The 18,028-nt window shown below is 56.3% G+C and overlaps 1 protein-coding gene across 3 annotated transcripts in view; it reads right to left on the minus strand.

The window, feature by feature from the left end:
• The window catches only part of NIBAN2 (niban apoptosis regulator 2), a 42,316-nt gene that overhangs the window by 2,878 nt on the left and 21,410 nt on the right, over nucleotides 1–18,028 (minus strand). For all 3 annotated transcript variants that reach the window (XM_058038370.1, XM_058038371.1, XM_058038369.1), the window contains exons 3-13: nucleotides 14,672–14,800; nucleotides 14,472–14,577; nucleotides 11,531–11,698; nucleotides 5,953–6,068; nucleotides 5,772–5,876; nucleotides 4,073–4,235; nucleotides 2,879–3,066; nucleotides 2,544–2,699; nucleotides 1,851–1,967; nucleotides 813–920; nucleotides 593–704 (exon numbers count right to left, since the gene is read on the minus strand). In XM_058038370.1, coding sequence (XP_057894353.1) covers nucleotides 593–704; nucleotides 813–920; nucleotides 1,851–1,967; nucleotides 2,544–2,699; nucleotides 2,879–3,066; nucleotides 4,073–4,235; nucleotides 5,772–5,876; nucleotides 5,953–6,068; nucleotides 11,531–11,698; nucleotides 14,472–14,577; nucleotides 14,672–14,800 — 1,468 coding nt within the window. The remainder of the gene's footprint in view (nucleotides 1–592; nucleotides 705–812; nucleotides 921–1,850; nucleotides 1,968–2,543; nucleotides 2,700–2,878; nucleotides 3,067–4,072; nucleotides 4,236–5,771; nucleotides 5,877–5,952; nucleotides 6,069–11,530; nucleotides 11,699–14,471; nucleotides 14,578–14,671; nucleotides 14,801–18,028) is intronic.

The following is an 18,028-nucleotide window of genomic DNA, read 5'->3' on the forward strand; positions in this document are numbered from 1 at the left end:
CCTGTATGGGGTCAGCCCTCCTTAAGGAGTCCCCAACACCCTATATGGGGTCACCCCCTCCTCATACAACCCCCCACACCCTGCACGGGGTCAGACATCCTTATAGAGTCCCCAACACCCTGCACAGGGTCACCCCTCCTTATAGGGTCCCCAACATCTGGTATGGGGTCACCCCTCACCAGAGACACCCCAGCACCCTGCAGAGGGTCACTCCTTCTTCATCTAGCCCCCAGCACCCCACATGGGATCACCCCCTCCTCATACAGCTCCCAGCATGGAGTCGCCCCTCCTTGTACATCCCCCAGCTGGCTCTGCGTGGGAACACTCCTCCTTATCCAGCCCCTGTCATAGGGCGTCCCCAAAACCCTGTACAACCCCCAAAATCCTGCAAAAGTCACTCCCTCCTCACACAGCCCCCAAAATCCTGCAGAGTGAACATACAGGGTCTTCTCATTCAGCTCCCAACACCCTGCAGAGGTCACCCCCTCCTCACACAGCCCCCAGAACCATGCAGAGCTCACCCCCTCCTGTCCAGGTGCCACAGGACCCTGCAGGGGTCACCCTCTCCTCAGCAGGTGCCACAGGAGCCTACCTTGCATGATGTCTTTCATCACTGACTGCAGCACCACCTCCTCGTAGGTGTTCTCCACCAGGATGAAGCTGGCAAAGTCCTCGAAGATCAGCTCCTGGAACTTGGCTAATTCCTGCCAGGGGAGAGGCGGCTCAGCCCAGCAGGTTGGGGGGAATGGATGCTCCAGCCCCTCCATGGGGGTGGACAGTCCTCCCCTGAACCTCAAACCTTCCCCTCTTACCCCCTTGCAGGTGGGTGCCAGCTTTTTCAGCAGGAAGGGGATGGTGATCTGCAGCAGGGCCTCCCTGAAGAACTTCTTCCTCACAGTGCTGCTGTCATAGTCGAATTTCTGCAGGGTGAGAGGTGCCCCAGGTCACCCAGGGCTGTGGGCTGGCTGCCCCTGCCCACGGGCACAAACCCCTGAGATTTGCCCCCCAGCCCATTCACACAGACCCCTCTGGCCTCACACCCCTCTCTGCAGCTGCTTCCAGTGTTTCTGAGCCCGGGTAGGAGCCAGCTCCTCCACTGCTGGCTGCAGGAGGCTTTGGGGTCAGTCTGAACCCTGGGGTTCAGCACATTTTACAGATGTGCTCAGAGGGGACCTGGCTCCTCCAGGTGATTTCCCACTGGCCTGCCCCCAGCAAAATCCATGAAACCCCTAAAAGACTTTTGAAATAGAAAATCCATGAAACCCCTAAAAGATTTTTGAAGTAGAAAATCCATTAAAACCCTTAAAGAATTTTGAAATGGATAACATCACTGCCAGCCTCTTCCCTGGCCAAAGATCAAGGCCACCAAAGGCCACCAAAGGCCACCAAAGGCCTGACCCCCTGGCTCATTGTAGGAATGTGCCCGTTGTTGACAGAGTGACCAAGCTATCCTTTGTCTCCTTAAAAAGGAAAGAAGCCCAGAAGTTTCTCTCCTGGATTAGGTGAAAAAGGCATCTCATAGGTGTGGGGGACTTCACCTCAAACTAAAGGATAGCTAACTGGAAAAGAGTCAAAAAGTCCCACCTGGACAATTCACTAGAAAAAGAAGAGAAAAAAAAAAAAGGCTTTTGTGAGGTGTTTTACCAAGAGTAAGAACTTCTTGCACCTGTCTCAGTTTTTCTCTATAAAGAGTTTATTTTGCCTTTTTTTAAAACCTTTTTGTTTCCAACACTGCAACAGAAGCCATCCTGCTAATTTTATGCCTCCAAAGGTAGCTGGGCTATCTTGGGTGTGAAACAGACCTCCAAAAGCTTATGAGACAGTTCAAAAAAGCTCCTGTTTCAGCTCACCTTGAGCACCCTCTCGAGGATGCGCTGGATGGATTTGCACAGCTCGTCCTTGCCCTGCAGCTTGCCCAGCTCCTGGTGCAGCAGGGTCTCGAAGGTGTACACAGCATCGTCCATTTGCTGTGGCCAGAGACACGTGGTCAGCGTGGGGGGCACCCAAAGGGTGGGCAGGGGGCTCTTGGGGCACTGCCACACCGAGGTGAGACACAGCACAGAGCCCTGCACTGGTTTGGGGTGGGAGGGACCCTAAATTCATCCAGAGGGTGAATTCATCCATGGGCAGGGACATCTCCCACTGTCCCAGGTTATTCCAAGCCGTGTCCAACCTGGCCTTGGGCACTGCCAGGGATCCCTCACAGGGAGGAATTCCTAAATCCCAATATCCAACAGGCAAAGAGCCTTCACTCTGCACAAATCCCTGACCTCCCAGGATCAAGGCAGTTGGGAGAGGAGGTTGATCAGAGCTCATCCCCTACACCCCATGCCAGGTTAGGCTGGATCAGACCCCAGAACTGGCTCACTGGCCTTGCTGGTGCCAGTGGGCTCTGTGGCAAAGGGGCCAGGAGGCTCTGCCAGGATGCCCAAGCCCACCATGGGCTCCAGACCAAAGAGGCAGCACAAACATCCCAACCTGGGCTCCCCCAACCTCTGTTCCCAGCCCACGGGGACAGAGGAGGACTCTGGTCCCCATCCCACCTGTCTCATGTGGATCTGGGCCCTCTGCTTGAAGACAGATGTGCTGGAGACATCGAATCGCTGCTGCAGACCCTCCAGTTTCAGCTGGTCCATCTTCTCATAGCATGACTGCATCTTCACGGGGTGGAAGGCCAGGTGGGAGAGCTTCTCCATGTACTGGGGACAAAGCCAAGCTCAGCCTCTCCACACACTCAGGGCAGGGACATTCCACCCCTCATGGGTGGAATCTTCTCAGCCTGGGCTCTCCCAGTGCCGTCCACACTGGGGGTGGAAGCAGGACTGGCCCTGTCACCCCTGAGCTGGCAAGGAGCACCACCAGCACCACCAGGTCTCACCTCCACCAGCTTCTCCAGGCCGCCCTCGTTGACCACGTTCATGTTCATGTCGGTGACCTCCTTGAAGAACACCTCCCGTGCCTCAGCAAAGCCCTGGCTCGTGGGGGTCATCAGGGCCTCCAGGATGGAGGAGATGTAGGGCTGCACGTGGTTACGGACACAGACCTCTGCCTTGGGCAGGACAAAGGCTGGGAAAGAGCAGGGATGGGGATGGTGAGGCTCCTCTGTCCTCCCAGCCCTTCACACCACATCCTACACCCACCCCAGCAAGGAGGAGCTGCCCCTGCTCCCAAAGCCCTCCAGGAGGAGTCTCCTCCTTTCACAGCAACACAAGGAGCTCCTGCAGGCTGCCCCTGCTCTGTCCTGAACCCACTCCTGCCCCACCTCCATGCCAGGGGGTTGTGGCATTCACATTCTCTGAACAGAGATCTAATTCTCTCTCTCAGGTTTTCTCCTGGAGAAACACAGAGAGAAAACAATTTTTATCTCTGCTTGCTGCTCTGAGTGTTTTGCACATGTAGAATGTGGTGGGAAGATTGTTTACCTGAAGGAATTGGGTAATTAGATTTTGGTGGAGATTATGTTAATTAGCATAGCAAGTCCAAGCTGTGTGGACTGTCAGTCTGCAGACAGGCACGAGTTTTTCAGTTAGCAGTAAGTATGATATAATAAAATGTAATGTAATGTAAAATATGATATGATATGATATGATATGATATGATATGATATGATATGATATGATATAATATAATATAATATAATATAATATAATATAATATAATATAATATAATATAATATAATATAATATATATAATATTATATAATATAAATGTAATATTTTTTCACAAGTCACGAGTTTTTCAGTTAGTAGTAAGTAGAATGTAATGTAATGTAATATACTATAATATAATATAATGTAATATAATATCTCTAATATAGTTATAATGTAATGTAATATAGTTTAAAGTGAATGTTCAGCATTCTGAATCAATAGAGTCAGATACCAACCATTCCCTGCCTCAGGGGTCACCTTGTTTCTCCATAGGGGGTGACTGCCCACCTTGTCCCCCACCCCTGGGACGATGCCAGTGGGGACATGCACCCCCCTAAGGGTGCCAGGGGCTGTGCTGCACCCCAGGAACAGCCCCCCAGGAGCCATGGGCACACCCACAAGTGCCAGGGCACCCCTGTACCTCGGATCTTGCTGGCCAGGTGCTCCTTGGAGGTGATGATCTGGTCCATGTCCGTGCGGATGGTGCTCTCCAGCTGCGGCCGCTCCTGCTCACACCTGGCCACAGCTGCATCGTACTGTGCCTTGGCCAGCTCATAGACCATCCTATAGACAGCATCTGACACCTGGGAGCACAGGTGGGGGGTCAGAGACCCTCCAGCTGCACCCCAAACAGTGCCTGCAGGGTCTGCTGAGCCATCCCCTGTGCCCTGACAGGACCTTCCCCACAGCCTGCCAGGGGTTTCCACACCAGGGACCCCCCAGTGGGGTGAGATGGAGCTCCTGCAGTGCAGAAACTGCTTCCAAGTGGTGCTGGAGGGGCAGAGAGGTGAGTGCTGCCTCCATCAGGCAACCTGCCCCATACAGGGCTGGGGATGCTGCATGTCCAGGAATGCTGCAGGTCTGGAAATGCTGCAGGTCTGGGGATGCTGTGGGGCTGGGGATGTTGCATGGCTGGAGATGTTGCAGGGCTGGAGATGTTGCAGGTCTGGGAATGCTGCAGGTCTGGGGATGCAGCAGGTGTGAAAATGCTGCAGGTCTGGGGATGCTGCAGGTGTGGGAATGCTGCAGGGCTGGGGATGCTTGGGGATGTTGCAGATCTGGGAATGTCGCAGGTCTGGGGGTGCTGCAGGTCTGGGAGTGCTGCAGGTCTGGGGTGCTGCAGGTCTGGGGACACTGGTGGTCCAGGGACAGCGGTGGTCCAAGCAGGAGAGCCCCAGCCCACCCTGAAATCTGTTCCCTGCCCTGTTCCCCTTCCCTGGGCTCCCAGAGCCAAGCTCCTGAGCAGGATGGAGCCACTCGCTGAGGCTTCACGCTCACTTTGCAGCCAAAGGCGGCGATTTTGGGGCTGGCAGGATGCAGAGCCCTCCCCTCCTCCCTCCTCCCCAGCCACAGCAGCTTTTGGAAAAGCAGCGTTTGTGTGTTTTCAGGCCGCTCAAGTGGCCCATTACGAGCCTGGTGGTAATTATCGGGGTTTAAGGTTTTAACAGGCAGCTCTGAAGAGCCCTCAGTCTTTCGCAAGGGTTTGGGCCGGATTTAGCCCGCGCTGCTCTAAAAATGGCTCGCTAAATTTAGCCGGGACAGGCTTGGCTCCGGGGCTGGGCTTCCTCCTGTTTGCTCGGCTGGCCCCAGGCGGGGCTGGGCAGGGCTGGGCAGGGGCACTGAAGGAGCTTGAAAAATCCACTCTGGAGAAAGCACTGGGTTCTTTGGAAGGGGCCGGGAGAAGGGGGCAGAGAAGCCGGTGGGCACCGAGCACAGGGGGAAGGGAGGTGGGCACAGGACCCAGTGGGGAAGGGAGATGGGCACAGAACCCAGCAGGGAAGGGAGGTGGGCATTGACCCCAGCGGGGAAAGGAGGTGGGCAGAGAACCCAGTGGGGAAGGGAGGTGGGCATTGACCCCAGCAGGGAAGGGAGGTGGGCATTGACCCTAGCGGGGAAAGGAGGTGGGCAGAGAACCCAGTGGGGAAGGGAGGTGGGCAGAGAACCCAGTGGGGAAGGGAGGTGGGCACCGAAACCAGGGGAAAGGGAGGTGGGCACAGAACCCAGTGGGGAAGGAAGGTGGGCACCGAGCCCAGGGGGGAAAGGAGGCTCCCCAAGGCGGCTCTGCAGCAATGGGGAGGGCAGGGACGCTGGGCACCCCCCCGGCAGCCCCAGCCCCACACCTGGATCCAGGTCCGCTGGCGCTCCGGGGCTTTGCCCTTCAGCCGGGGCCCGATGGTGCTCCTGAGCTCGGGGAGCAGCTCCTCCATCACCAGGTTGCTCAGGACCTGTGGAAGCAGGAGGTTTTTGGGGAGCCTGCAGACCCCCAGCCCTGGGAGCCCGGTTCGGGGGCGCGGTGCCCACCTGGGTCTCGTTGCCGCAGAGCATGTCCCAGGTGCCGTACTGCTCCTTGGACTGCCGGTACATGCGGATGGCGTCCGTGAAGGCGGGAGCCTCCACCCGGGAGTCCTCCGAGATCCCTGCGGAGGGGACACGGCTCAGCAGCCTGCACTGGGAGGGAGGGGCGGCCCAGCGCCCCCAGCCCCCCTGTGTGTGCTCCCCCACACCCCCGGACCCCCAGGCAAACCCCCAGGGCTGTCACTGGGATTGGGGAAGCTGTCCCAAGGCACTGGGGGGCAGCAGGGCTTGGGGGGCTTCTCCTGCTTCCAGAGTGATCCCGTCCAGAGCCACCCCGAGGGCGGGCAGGCTGGGTAGGATGAGGGCTCAGTGACCCCAAATGGTGCACAGGGACTTAGGGGCACAGTGACCCCAAGATGATGCACAGGGAAATGGGGGCTCAGTGACCCCCAAATGATGCACAGGGACCTGGGGACTCAGTGACCCCAAATGGTGCACAGGGAAATGGGGGCTCAGTGACCCAAAATGGCGCACACGGATCTAGGGGCTCAGTGACCCCAAAGGTGCACAGGAACTTAGGGGCATGGTGCAAGGGGAAGTGGGGGCTCAGTGACCCTAAATGGTGCACAGGGAAATGGGGGCTCAGTGACCCCCAAATGATGCACAGGGACCTGGGGACTCAGTGACCCCAAATGGTGCATGGGGAAGTGGGGGCTCAGTGATCCCCAAATGGTGCACAGGGACTTAGGGGCACAGTGACCCCAAAGGTGCACAGGGAAATGGGGGCTCAGTGACCCCCAAATGATGCACAGGGACCTGGGGACTCAGTGACCCCAAATGGTGCATAGGGAAATGGGGGCTCAGTGACCCCAAATGGTGCATAGGGACTTAGGGGCACAGTGACCCCATATGGTGCATGGGGAAATGGGGACTCAGTGACCCCAAATGGTGCACAGGGAAATGGGGACTCAGTGACCCCAATATGGTGCACAGGGAAATGGGGGCTCAGTGACCCCAAATGATGCATGGGGAAATGGGGGCTCAGTGGCCCCCAAATGACGCACAGGGACCTGGGGACTCGGTGACCCCATATGGTGCACAGGAAAATCGAGGCTTAGTGACCCCCAAAGGCACCCAGGAGCAGGAACTTGGTAGGATGGGGGCTCAGAGACCCACAAATGGTGCATGGGGAAATGGGAACTCAGTGACCCACAAATGGTGCATGGGGACCTGAGGGCTCAGTGAGCTCCAAAGGCACAGCAGGAGCAGGGGCTCACCAGGATGGGGATTCAGTGACCCCCAACCCCACACAGCACCCAGTGAGCCCCCAGCTGGGGGGCTGCAGTCGGAGGGGCCCTGTGGGGAGCAGCAAGGCTTGGAAGGAAGAGGAAAGTGGCCAAGAGGCCTCAGGAGTGAGTCAGGGCCGGGCTGTCCCGGGTGAGTCACTGCAGCACGAGGGGGGCTCGGGTGCCACCCCCAGCCAGCAGGAGGGGCAGGGCTGGGAGCCTCCACAGCCAGGAGATGGGGACAGCAGGCAGGAGCTGTGCCACATGTCCCCTGCCTTGTCCCTGCCTGTCAGGGAAAGAAACACCCCTGGGGGAGACCCCTGCAGCCCAGCTCCCCTCCCCATGCCCCAAGGAGGGGATCAGGATGGGATCTGAGCCTGCTGGGAGGCTCCAGGGGATCATCCCTGCACTGCTGACACCTTCCACAGCACCTGGCAGGGCTGGGGACACTGCTGACACATCTCACAACACCTGGCAGGGCTGGGGACACTGCTGACACCTTCCACAGCACCTGGCAGGGCTGGGGACACTGCTGACACATCTCACAACACCTGGCAGGGCTGGGGACACTGCTGACACCTTCTACAGCACCTGGCAGGGCTGGGGACACTGCTGAGACATCTCACAGCACCTGGCAGGGCTGGGGACACTGCTGACCTGTCCCACAGCACCTGGCAGGGCTGGGGACACTGCTGACACCTTCCACAGCTCCTGGCAGGGCTGAGGACACTGCTGAGACATCTCACAGCACCTGGCAGGGCTGGGCACACTGCTGACATTGTCCCACAGCACCTGGCAGGGCTGGGGACACTGCTGACACCTTCCACAGCACCTGGCAGGGCTGGGGACACTGCTGACCTGTCCCACAGCACCTGGCAGGGCTGAGGACACTGTTCAGACATCCCACAACACCTGGCAGGGCTGAGGACACTGCTGACATGTCCCACAACACCTGGCAGGGCTGGGGACACAGCCAGGTGTCCAGGAGGGGCAGCCCAGCGCAGCGAGCAGATCTTTCCCAGTGCACACAGACTTTTCTAAGGTGATTACAATTAACTCCAAGCCTAAGCAGCTTTTGCTAAGGAGCAGCTTAATAATCAGGGGAAAAAAACCACTGAGAAAGTAAAATCTGCTCCTTTCTCAGTGTTTGGTGGGAGCCAGAGCTGGGTTGAGCTTCCAGGGGTTGGAGCTGCTCCATCCATGGGAGCAGGTGGGACAATCTTCACTTCCTGTCCCTGCCAGGCCTGGGGCAGGATTTGCCTCCCAAGAGCCCTCTCAAGGTCACTCCCTGTGGGATCTCAGCACCTCAGGACTGATGTACTGGGTCACTGGGACCACCCCTTGGGGGGCTCGGGAGTCCTGGAATGTTGCCAGAAGTGTCTGGTGGCTGGACTTTGATCCTGCACAGGAGACGACACCTGTATGAGGATGGGAGGATTTCACTGGGGTGAATGGTGAAGGGATAAGTTAATTAGAGTGTGAAACACAGGGTTTAGGATTTCTGTACAGGGGGGTCTAGAGAAGTAAGATGGAGGAATTGGGGCGTGTCCTGTCCTTCTTCTTCTTCTTCTTGGCCTCCATCTTCTGTGGTGATGTTGGCACTTTGGGATTGGTTCTTACTAAAAGTGCACTGGTTAATAAGGGTAAAAGGTATTGGGGAAAATAGGTAAATATCTTATACGTAATTTTGAGTATAAAGATAGGTGACCGCCCCGGGGGCTCTCAGTGTGCTCCTGGCTGGCTGCTGTGCAGACCTCTGTCGGGCCGAGAGAAAATCTTGTAGATAAATAACTAATAAACACTGAAGACCGAGGAAAACCCTGAAGTCTCTCCTCGTCCTTTGGAGCGCGGGCTGTCCAAGGCCACCCCGGGCCTTTCCAGGTCTTTGAAACAGCCGAGACAGCGACAACTCCCTCCAGGCCTGCAGGGGACATCCCTGAGTCCCCAGCCCTGTGCCCTCTCCTGGTGCAAGAAGCCCCTGTGCCACTTCCCAGGGCAAATTTATTGAGTTTCCTTCATCAATGTGGGTTAAGGACCTGGAGGAATGGCTCCCACTGCCAGAGGGCAGGGCTGGATGGGATATTGGGAATTGGGAATTGTTCCCTGTGAGGGTGGGCAGGCCCTGGCACAGGGTGCCCAGAGCAGCTGTGGCTGTCCCTGGATCCCTGGCAGTGCCCAAGGCCAGGCTGGGCAGGGCTGGGAGCAGCCTGGGACAGTGGGAGGTGTCCCTGCCATGGCAGGGGTGGCACTGGATGGGATTTAAGGCCTCTTTTAACTCAAACCATCCTGAAACAAGGGCAGGAGCCCTCAGGGTGGGCACTGCCCAGCCCCAGGTAACACCAGACTGGCCAAGGGACAGTTTTGGAGCAGCCAGGGGCTGCAGGGACACCAGGCTGTGTGAGGAACAGAGCTGCACATCCCCAGTCCCTACAGAGGAGCTGCTGTTACACAAACACAGTCTGAGACAGGGAGCTGAACATTCCCACACCAATCACAACCAGAGGCAGAAAGAGCCTCTAATTTAGGGGAGAAAAAAAAATAAAAACCAACAACCTAAAGTGCTCTCCAACAACAAAAGAGCCTTCATGGAATATGAAACAGGATCCTGGAGCTCCCAGGAGCAGGAAGAACAAAGTCACAGACAAATCCAGGCTGGAGGAATGCAGCACTGAGCCCTCCCTGGCCACTGCCCACTTGGGAAGGCTTTTCCATCACATGCTGAGGAGGAAGAGAGGGAGGAGAGGATTTTCTGGCTGGCACAGGGGGTGGTGGAGGGGCTCCCACCTCCCCTGTGTCTCACAGCAGCACCCAGCAGGTGGGAGGGGAATTAGAGATGAAAATTGGGGGTTTGTTAGCAGGAGATCAATTCCTCTTTTATCCAGAGCTGGTTTTGCTCCCAGCTGCTGCTCCAGCCAGCACAGAGGGGTTCTGGGGGGCTGAGCTCACCCAGAAATGATCCTCAGAGGGATGAGGGGTCACAGCACCCAGCCCCACACAAAGGAGGGGGCACATTCAGCCCAGTGAGCTCAGACACCCCCCGCACAAAATAAAAAGGAGATTTTTTTCAGATTTAATCCAATGTGGGGGGATGGAAACATCAGTGAAACCCAGGCTCCAGATCCCACCCTATTACAGCAGCAGTGGCAAAACTGAGGCAAAATTGAGGCTACCCAGAGTTCCCAGGAATGAAATAAGCATTTAGAAACTGGGCAGAGTCTAAAATGCCCACTAAACACCTGATTCTGAGCAGGTTTCAGCTCTGGCACCGCCTTCCTCAGGAAATTTCTCACCATCCCAAGCATGGCCAGGACTTGGGGCTCAGCCCAGAAGTGCCCAGGCCACAGCCAAGCAGGAAAATCATGTTTTCCTGCCAGAGTATCACTGGTGTGGGAGGCAGGTCCTGCCTCCACCCATCTGCACTGCCCTGCACCCCTGCCCTGCACTCCTGCCCACAGCCCCGGCAGCCCTCAGGAGGATTTGGGGTTTTGGTGATTTTAATTAACAAATATTTTCTCCCTCAGGGTGGGAAATGGGCATCAAGGCAGCTCTGGAGCCATCTCTGTGCAGGCTCTTGGTAATAGTTCCTCATGGGCAGAGGATGGAGCTGGGCACAGAGATGCTCCAGGGAGCTGGGGGTGATGCTGGCATTGATGAGATGCTCAGTCATGGAATCCCAGACTGGTTTGGGTTAAAAGGGACCTTAAAATAATCCTGATCCACTCCCTGCTGTGGGCAGGGGCATGTCCCACCATCCCAGGGTGCTTCCAGCCTGGCCTTGGGCACGGCAGGGATCCAGGGCCAGCCACAGCTGCTGTGTGCCAGGGTATCACACCATCCCAGGGAACAATTCCCAATTCCCAATGTCCCATCCAGCCCTGCCCTCTGGCAGTGGGAGCCATTCCCTGTGTCCTGTCCCTCCATCCCTTGTCCCCAGTCCCTCTCCAGCTCTCCTGGAGCCCCTCCAGGCACTGGAAGGACCTCCCTGGATCCTTCCCTGTAGCCACATCCCACAGAGAAAACCAAGGCAGAATTCTTCCCAAGAATATTTCTGTGTTTTTCCTTTCTCTGAGGAAGGAAACCCAGAGAATGTGAAGTTCAGAGAATGTGAAACCCAGAAATATTCTTGGGAAGAACCACGCCTTGCTTTTCTCTGTGAAATGTGGCTACACTTCCCTTCTCCAAAGTTCCTCAACAACTCCCACCCAACTCTCATGAGCTGCAATCCATCCCCTCTCCCAGAGCCCTCAGCAGGTGCCCGTGGAGCAGGAGGTGGCTCGGTGTCCCCAGGTGTCACCCACCGTTGTTGCAGTGCCGCACGCAGTCCTGGAACACCGCCCGCCACTTCTCCTGCTCCTTGCCCGTCATCACACAGAAATAGTAGTGCCTGGCATAGGGGTGCCACAGCACCAGGGGGAAATCCGTGGGGCACTTCAGGATGGGAGAGTGCCCAGATTTCGGTGTCACACCTGTGGGAAAGCGGGGGTGGTGTCAGGGGGACAGACAGGGACGGAGAAGCTGCAGGGTTGGGGGTGTCCAGCAGGGACACACAGACCCTGCAGCTCCTTCCCAGGCCTTTGCTGGGAGTCGTTAAAAAATGCCCAAAAAGCCTCATTTTTCTCAAAAGGAAATAAAAATGAAATTTGAGAAGTAAAATTAAAAGTAATTAAAAATCATGTGGCTGTCACAGAGTCATGGACACATTTTCCTTCCTATCAATTTCCTTCCTTCCTTCCTTCCTTCCTTCCTTCCTTCCTTCCTTCCTTCCTTCCTTCCTTCCTTCCTTCCTTCCTTCCTTCCTTCCTTCCTTCCTTCCTTCCTTCCTTCCTTCCTTCCTTCCTTCCTTCCTTCCTTCCTTCCTTCCTTCCTTCCTTCCTTCCTTCCTTCCTTCCTTCCTTCCTTCCTTCCTTCCTTCCTTCCTTCCTTCCTTCCTTCCTTCCTTCCTTCCTTCCTTCCTTCCTTCCTTCCTTCCTTCCTTCCTTCCTTCCTTCCTTCCTTCCTTCCTCCCTCCCTCCCTCCCTCCCTCCCTCCCTCCCTCCCCACTACCCAAAACCACCACTTCCCAAAGGTGCCCAAAAAAAAACCCAAAAGAAGAAAATATCCCAAAACCCCCCATTCCTGAATGTCCTCAAGGAGGCTACACCCAAACCCCACTTTTCCCAGAAGGCCCTCAGGGACTCTACACCCTCAAATGATCCCTTCCAGCAACCCTGGGGTGCTGCACCCTAAAACAGCCTCTTCCCAAAGGTCCCCAGGAATGCCACACCCAAACCTACCCCTTCTAAAAGCTCTTCAAGGATACATCCCAACCCCATGCTTTCCAAAAGGTCCTCAGGGATGCTACAACCCAAAATCACCCTTTTCTGAAGGTTCCCAGGGATGCTACATCCTAAAACCCACTCTTCTAGAAGGTCTTTAAGGATGCTACACCCCAAACTCACCCTTTTCTAGAAGGTCCTCAGGAATGCTACAGCTCCAAACTCAGCCTTTCCAGTAGGTTCCCAGGGATGGTACACCCCAAACTTGCCACTTCCAGAAGGTCTTTATGGATGCTACACCCCAAACTCACCCTTTTCTGAAGGTTCCCAGGGATATAACACCCCAAAATCACCCTTTTCTAGAAGGTCTTCAGGAATGCTACACCCCAAACTCACCCTTTCCAGTAGGTTCCCAGGGATGCTACACCTCAAATCTGTCCCTTCCAGAAGTTCTTTAAAGATGCCGCACCCCAAACCCACCTTTTCTAGAAGGTTCCCAGGGATATAACACCCCAAAATCACCTTTTTCTGAAGGCCCTCAGGGATGCTATGCCCCAAACCTACCCCTTCCAGAAGGTCTTTAAGGATGCTACACCTACATCCCTGGAAGGTTCCCAGGGATATAATACCCCAAAATCACCATTTTCTGAAGGTCCTCAGGAATGCTACACCCCAAAATTTCCAGCAGGTTCCTAGTGATGCTACACCCCAAATCTGCCCATTCTAGAAGGTCTTTAAGGATGCTACACCCCAAACGTTTTCTAAAAGATCCTTGGGGATCCTATACTCCAAACTCACCTTTTCTAGAAGGTCCTCAGGAATGCTACAGCTCCCAACTCAGCCTTTCCAGTAGGTTCCCAGGGATGGTACACCCCAAACTTGCCACTTCCAGAAGATCTTTATGGATGCTACACCCCAAACTCACCCTTTTCTGAAGGTTGCCAGGGATATAACACCCCAAAATCACCCTTTTCTAGAAGGTCTTCAGGAATGCTACACCCCAAACTCACCCTTTCCAGTAGGTTCCCAGGGATGCTACACCTCAAATCTGCCCCTTCCAGAAGTTCTTTAAAGATGCCACACCCCAAATCCACCTTTTCTAGAAGGTTCCCAGGGATATAACACCCCAAAATCACCATTTTCTGAAGGCCCTCAGGGATGCTATGCCCCAAACCTACCCCTTCCAGAAGGTCTTTAAGGATGCTACACCTACATCCCTGGAAGGTTCCCAGGGATATAATACCCCAAAATCACCATTTTCTGAAGGTCCTCAGGAATGCTACACCCCAAAATTTCCAGCAGGTTCCTAGTGATGCTACACCCCAAATCTGCCCATTCTAGAAGGTCTTTAAGGATGCTACACCCCAAACGTTTTCTAAAAGATCCTTGGGGATCCTATACTCCAAACTCACCTTTTCTAGAAGGACCTCAGGAATGCTACCCCTCAAACTCAGCCTTTCCAGTAGGTTCCCAGGGATGCTATACCCCAAATCTGACCCTTCCAGAAGGTCTTTATGGATGCTACACCCCAAACTCACCCTTTTCTGAAGGTTGCCAGGGATATAACACCCCAAAATCACCCTTTTCTAGAAGGTTCTCAGGAATGCTACAGCTCCAAACTCAGCCTTTCCCGTAGTTTCCCAGGGATGCTACACCTCAAATCTGCCCCTTCCAGAAGTTCTTTAAAGATGCCACACCCCAAACCCACCTTTTCTAGAAGGTTCCCAGGGATATAACACCACAAAATCACCCTTTTCTGAAGGCCCTCAGGGATGCTATGCCCCAAAATCACCTTTTCCAGTAGTTCCCAGGGATGCTACACCTCAAATCTGCCCCTTCCAGAAAGCCTTTATGGATGCTGCACCCCAAACTCACCCCTTTCTGAAGGTTCCCAAGGATATGACACCCCACAATCACCCTTTTCTGAAGCCCCTCAGGGATCACACCCCCAAACCCACCCAAAGGTCCCCACCAGGGCCCTCACCAGGCAGGCTGTTGTTGACCAGCTCCAGGTACTGCTCCACGGAGGTGAGGACCTTGTAGCCAGCACTGTTGACCAACACCCGGGGTGGCTGCTCCCGCTCATAGGCCTGAGCAGGAGAAATGGTCATGGATGGGGTGTCCCCTGGGGTGTCCCCTGGGGTGGACCCTGCTGAGGATGGGTGAAAGGGGGGCTGTCCTCACCAGTTTGTTCTCGTAGAGGACCAGCCCGTAGTTGTGGGGCACCACGCAGAAGCGGTTCCTCCACTTCTTGCTCTCCTCAATGTACTGGAAGATGTTGCCTGAGTAGATGACGTGGTCCTCCAGTGGTACCTGCAGGGAGGGGACAGCACAGGTGTCCTGGACTGCCAAGCAATGTGTGTTCTGTCACCATCTGTCAGAGCTGGGGCAGCTCTCTGCTGTCCATGGGGCAGTTGTTTCTTTCTCTCTCCCACAGCCAACCCTCCCTCCAGGAGATCTCTGCTGTCCATGGCCACTGAGTGTCCCTGCAGGGCTGATCCAAGTCCAGCATCCCATGGGGAGATGCTGCGCCCAGGGGAGGAGCCAAGCATTCCTGCCTGGATCCAATCTGAGCCTGGCACAGCACAGCAGCCTTTGCCCCCTGCATTGCCAGAGGAGCAGCTTTCTGCTGCCCTGCATGGCCAGAGGGAGCCCAGGCCCATCTGCAGCAGCCCTGGAGCTGCAGAGGAAAACTCCCCCCTTGTGCAGGATCCCTGCTGCAGCAGAGCCACAGCTGGCACTGCAGGAGGGCTGAGCCCCCATGGCATGGGGCTGGGACACCGCCCTGACACACAGGGGGACAGGCTGGATTCAGTGGTTTGTTTTCTTTTTTTATACTATTTCATTTGTATTTTAATTTTTATAGTAAAGAACTGTTATTCCTGCTCCCATACCTTTGCCTGAGGGTCCCCCTTAATTTCAAATTTCTAATAATTCAGAGGGAGGAGGTTTGCATTTTCCATTTCAAAGGAGGCTCCTGCCTTCCTTAGCAGACACCTGTCTGTTCAAACTGAGACAGCAGGGGATCAGGGAAGGGACAGCTCTGCCCTGGGGAGCTCAGTGAGGTCCAGCCATGGTGTCCTAGGTGGGTGTTTCTTCTCCAGGCCCGTGCTGAGAGTCTCCACTGCATCACCTCCCACGGGAGCACAAATTTTGGTGCCTGAATTGGTGCATTTGGGAGATGTTTTGAGGGGCATCACAGGCACAGGCCTAGAAAAGCTCTGAGGGGTGGCTTATCCAGCACGTGGTGGTGACACCTCTGTACCTGACATCCCCCCCAGGGACACACCAAGCTCAGCCCCTCCAGCTCCCCGTGCTGGGTGGAAGGTTGGAGCTGAGCTCTCCAGCAGCTCTTGGCAGCCCCAGCTGGAATTTCCCTGCCTTGGGGCAGGGGGAGGCCGTGTGCCACTACTGCCAGAAGGTCCTGCCAGGGGCAGCTGCAGGTGGCAGGAACCAAACCCTGCCCAGCAGGGTCTTCTGATGGGACAGGGCAGAGGAAAAGCACAAAGTCACCCCATAGAAGATGCTCAGATGTTCTGGACTTCCCTGGGATCAGTAACAACTTTTTTAAACTAGGAGAGATTTTGAGTGGATTTTGGGAAGGGTGACCCACCTGGAGGGCAGGCAGGCCCTGGCACAGGGTGCCCAGAGCAGCTGTGGCTGCCCCTGGATCCCTGGCAGTGCCCAAGGCCAGGCTGGGCAGGGCTGGAGCAGCCTGGGACAGTGGGAGGTGTCCCTGCCATGGCAGGGGCGGGATGGGAGGGGGTTTAAGGTCCCTTCCAACCCAAACATTCCATGATTCCATGCCAGGATTCCATGCCTGGCCCAGGCCAAGGACACCCCGTGCCCCCCAGGCTGTGCAGCCCCTCCCCAGCTCTGCAGCACCTTTTGGCCAGCAGCATTTGCATCACCCCAAACACAGCCTGCCTGAGGGAGCCAACAATTTGTCCCAGGAATTTTTATGATCTCAGGAACATAAACAAGAGCTGAGAGCTCTCGTGAGGGCTGGAGCGTGCAGCAGCCGCCTCTTCTGCTGTGGCCACCCACCCTGCACCATGGTGGCCTCCAGCAGGGACCAGCCAGGGCTTGGATCCCACCCTGCCCCAGTGGCACTGCCAGGACCCTGGGACAGGCTGGGCAGCACATGGGACATCCCAGTGGCACTGCCAGGACCCTGGGACAGGCTGGGCAGCACATGGGACATGTCCCAGTGGCACTGCCAGGACCCTGGGACAGGCTGGGCAGCACATGGGACATGTCCCAGTGGCACTGCCAGGACCCTGGGAGGGGCTGGGCAGCACATGGGACATCCCAGTGGCACTGCCAGGACCCTGGGAGGGGGTGGGCAGCACATGGGACATCCCAGTGGCACTGCTGTGTCCCTAGGAGGGGCTGGGCAGCAGACAGGACACTGAGCAGCAGGAATTCCTATTTCTACACAGGGTTTTGTCCAAGACTTGCAGTGTCCCTGACCTCCTCACCTCGCTGCTGTCCCTCAGACATTCCTGGGCTGCTTGCTGGAGCTTTTGGATGAAGCAACCAACCTGGGGATGGAGGCACCTCCCGGGGGGGGGGGTGGGGCTGAAGGCATCTGAGGCACCCAAGGGTGCTGAGGACACCAGGAACCTCCACTCCTTGGTTTTTGCTAACACACCCAGGCCCTGGCAGGTCCCTGAGGAGATGGGACGTGTCCTGGTGCCTGGGCAAGGTGTCACCTCCACGGGTGGGTCAGGGACACGGCCCCTGTGAGCAGCCAGGGCTGGAGGCTGAGCTCAGGGAGGCACTGCCCAGATTCCTGAGCACAGCCACCCCTTCAAGCCCCAGACAAAAGCAGCAGCCCGTGGCCATGTGCAATCACAGCTCTTCCTGCTTTCAAAGACAGCAGCTCCACCAACCTGGCCAGGCAGGACCCCAAATAAACCACCCCAGGGAGCTCCCCAAGCCACGTCAGCTGGTGAGCAGCCCCAGCTGAGGTGATCTGCCTTGGGAGGAGGGGAAGGCAGGATCCCACAGAGCCACAGCACCAATCCCATCCCTTTAGCCAGGCAAGAGACCGTGGCAGATCAGCTGCTGATGGAATAAAACCCAGTCTGAGCCCTGACACGGCTCTGGGGACCTTGGGGAGCCACCAGCACCCTGGGAGCCCCAGCACAGCCGTCCCCTCCTCACACCCAGGGGGCTCCTCCCAGCCCCAGGAAATATTTGGGACAGGCAGGTGTGTGCCAGGCTGTGGGGCTGGGGTGCCCAAATCCCTGCCACAGGGCCAGGGGCAGAGGGTGCCAGGGAGGATTTTTCAGCAGCTCTGGATTGCTGGAGAGGCCAGAGGCAGATGTGTTTACCCCATATTCTCATTGCTGTTGTATCTTGCTGGTGTTTCAGGTGCAGATCAGACTCAGAGCCACCTCTGGAATCACCTGCCAGGGCTTTCCTGTGCCTCCCTGGGGATGTGCCCAGGTGGGAGCAGCACTCACACCCAGGAGCAGGGGGACAGTGCCTGGCACAGCTGCTCAGGGGGGCACTGAGGGGTCCCTGAGCTCCTGC

The sequence above is a fragment of the Melospiza georgiana genome, chromosome 20, assembly GCF_028018845.1.
Source record: "Melospiza georgiana isolate bMelGeo1 chromosome 20, bMelGeo1.pri, whole genome shotgun sequence".
Lineage (NCBI taxonomy): Eukaryota > Metazoa > Chordata > Aves > Passeriformes > Passerellidae > Melospiza > Melospiza georgiana.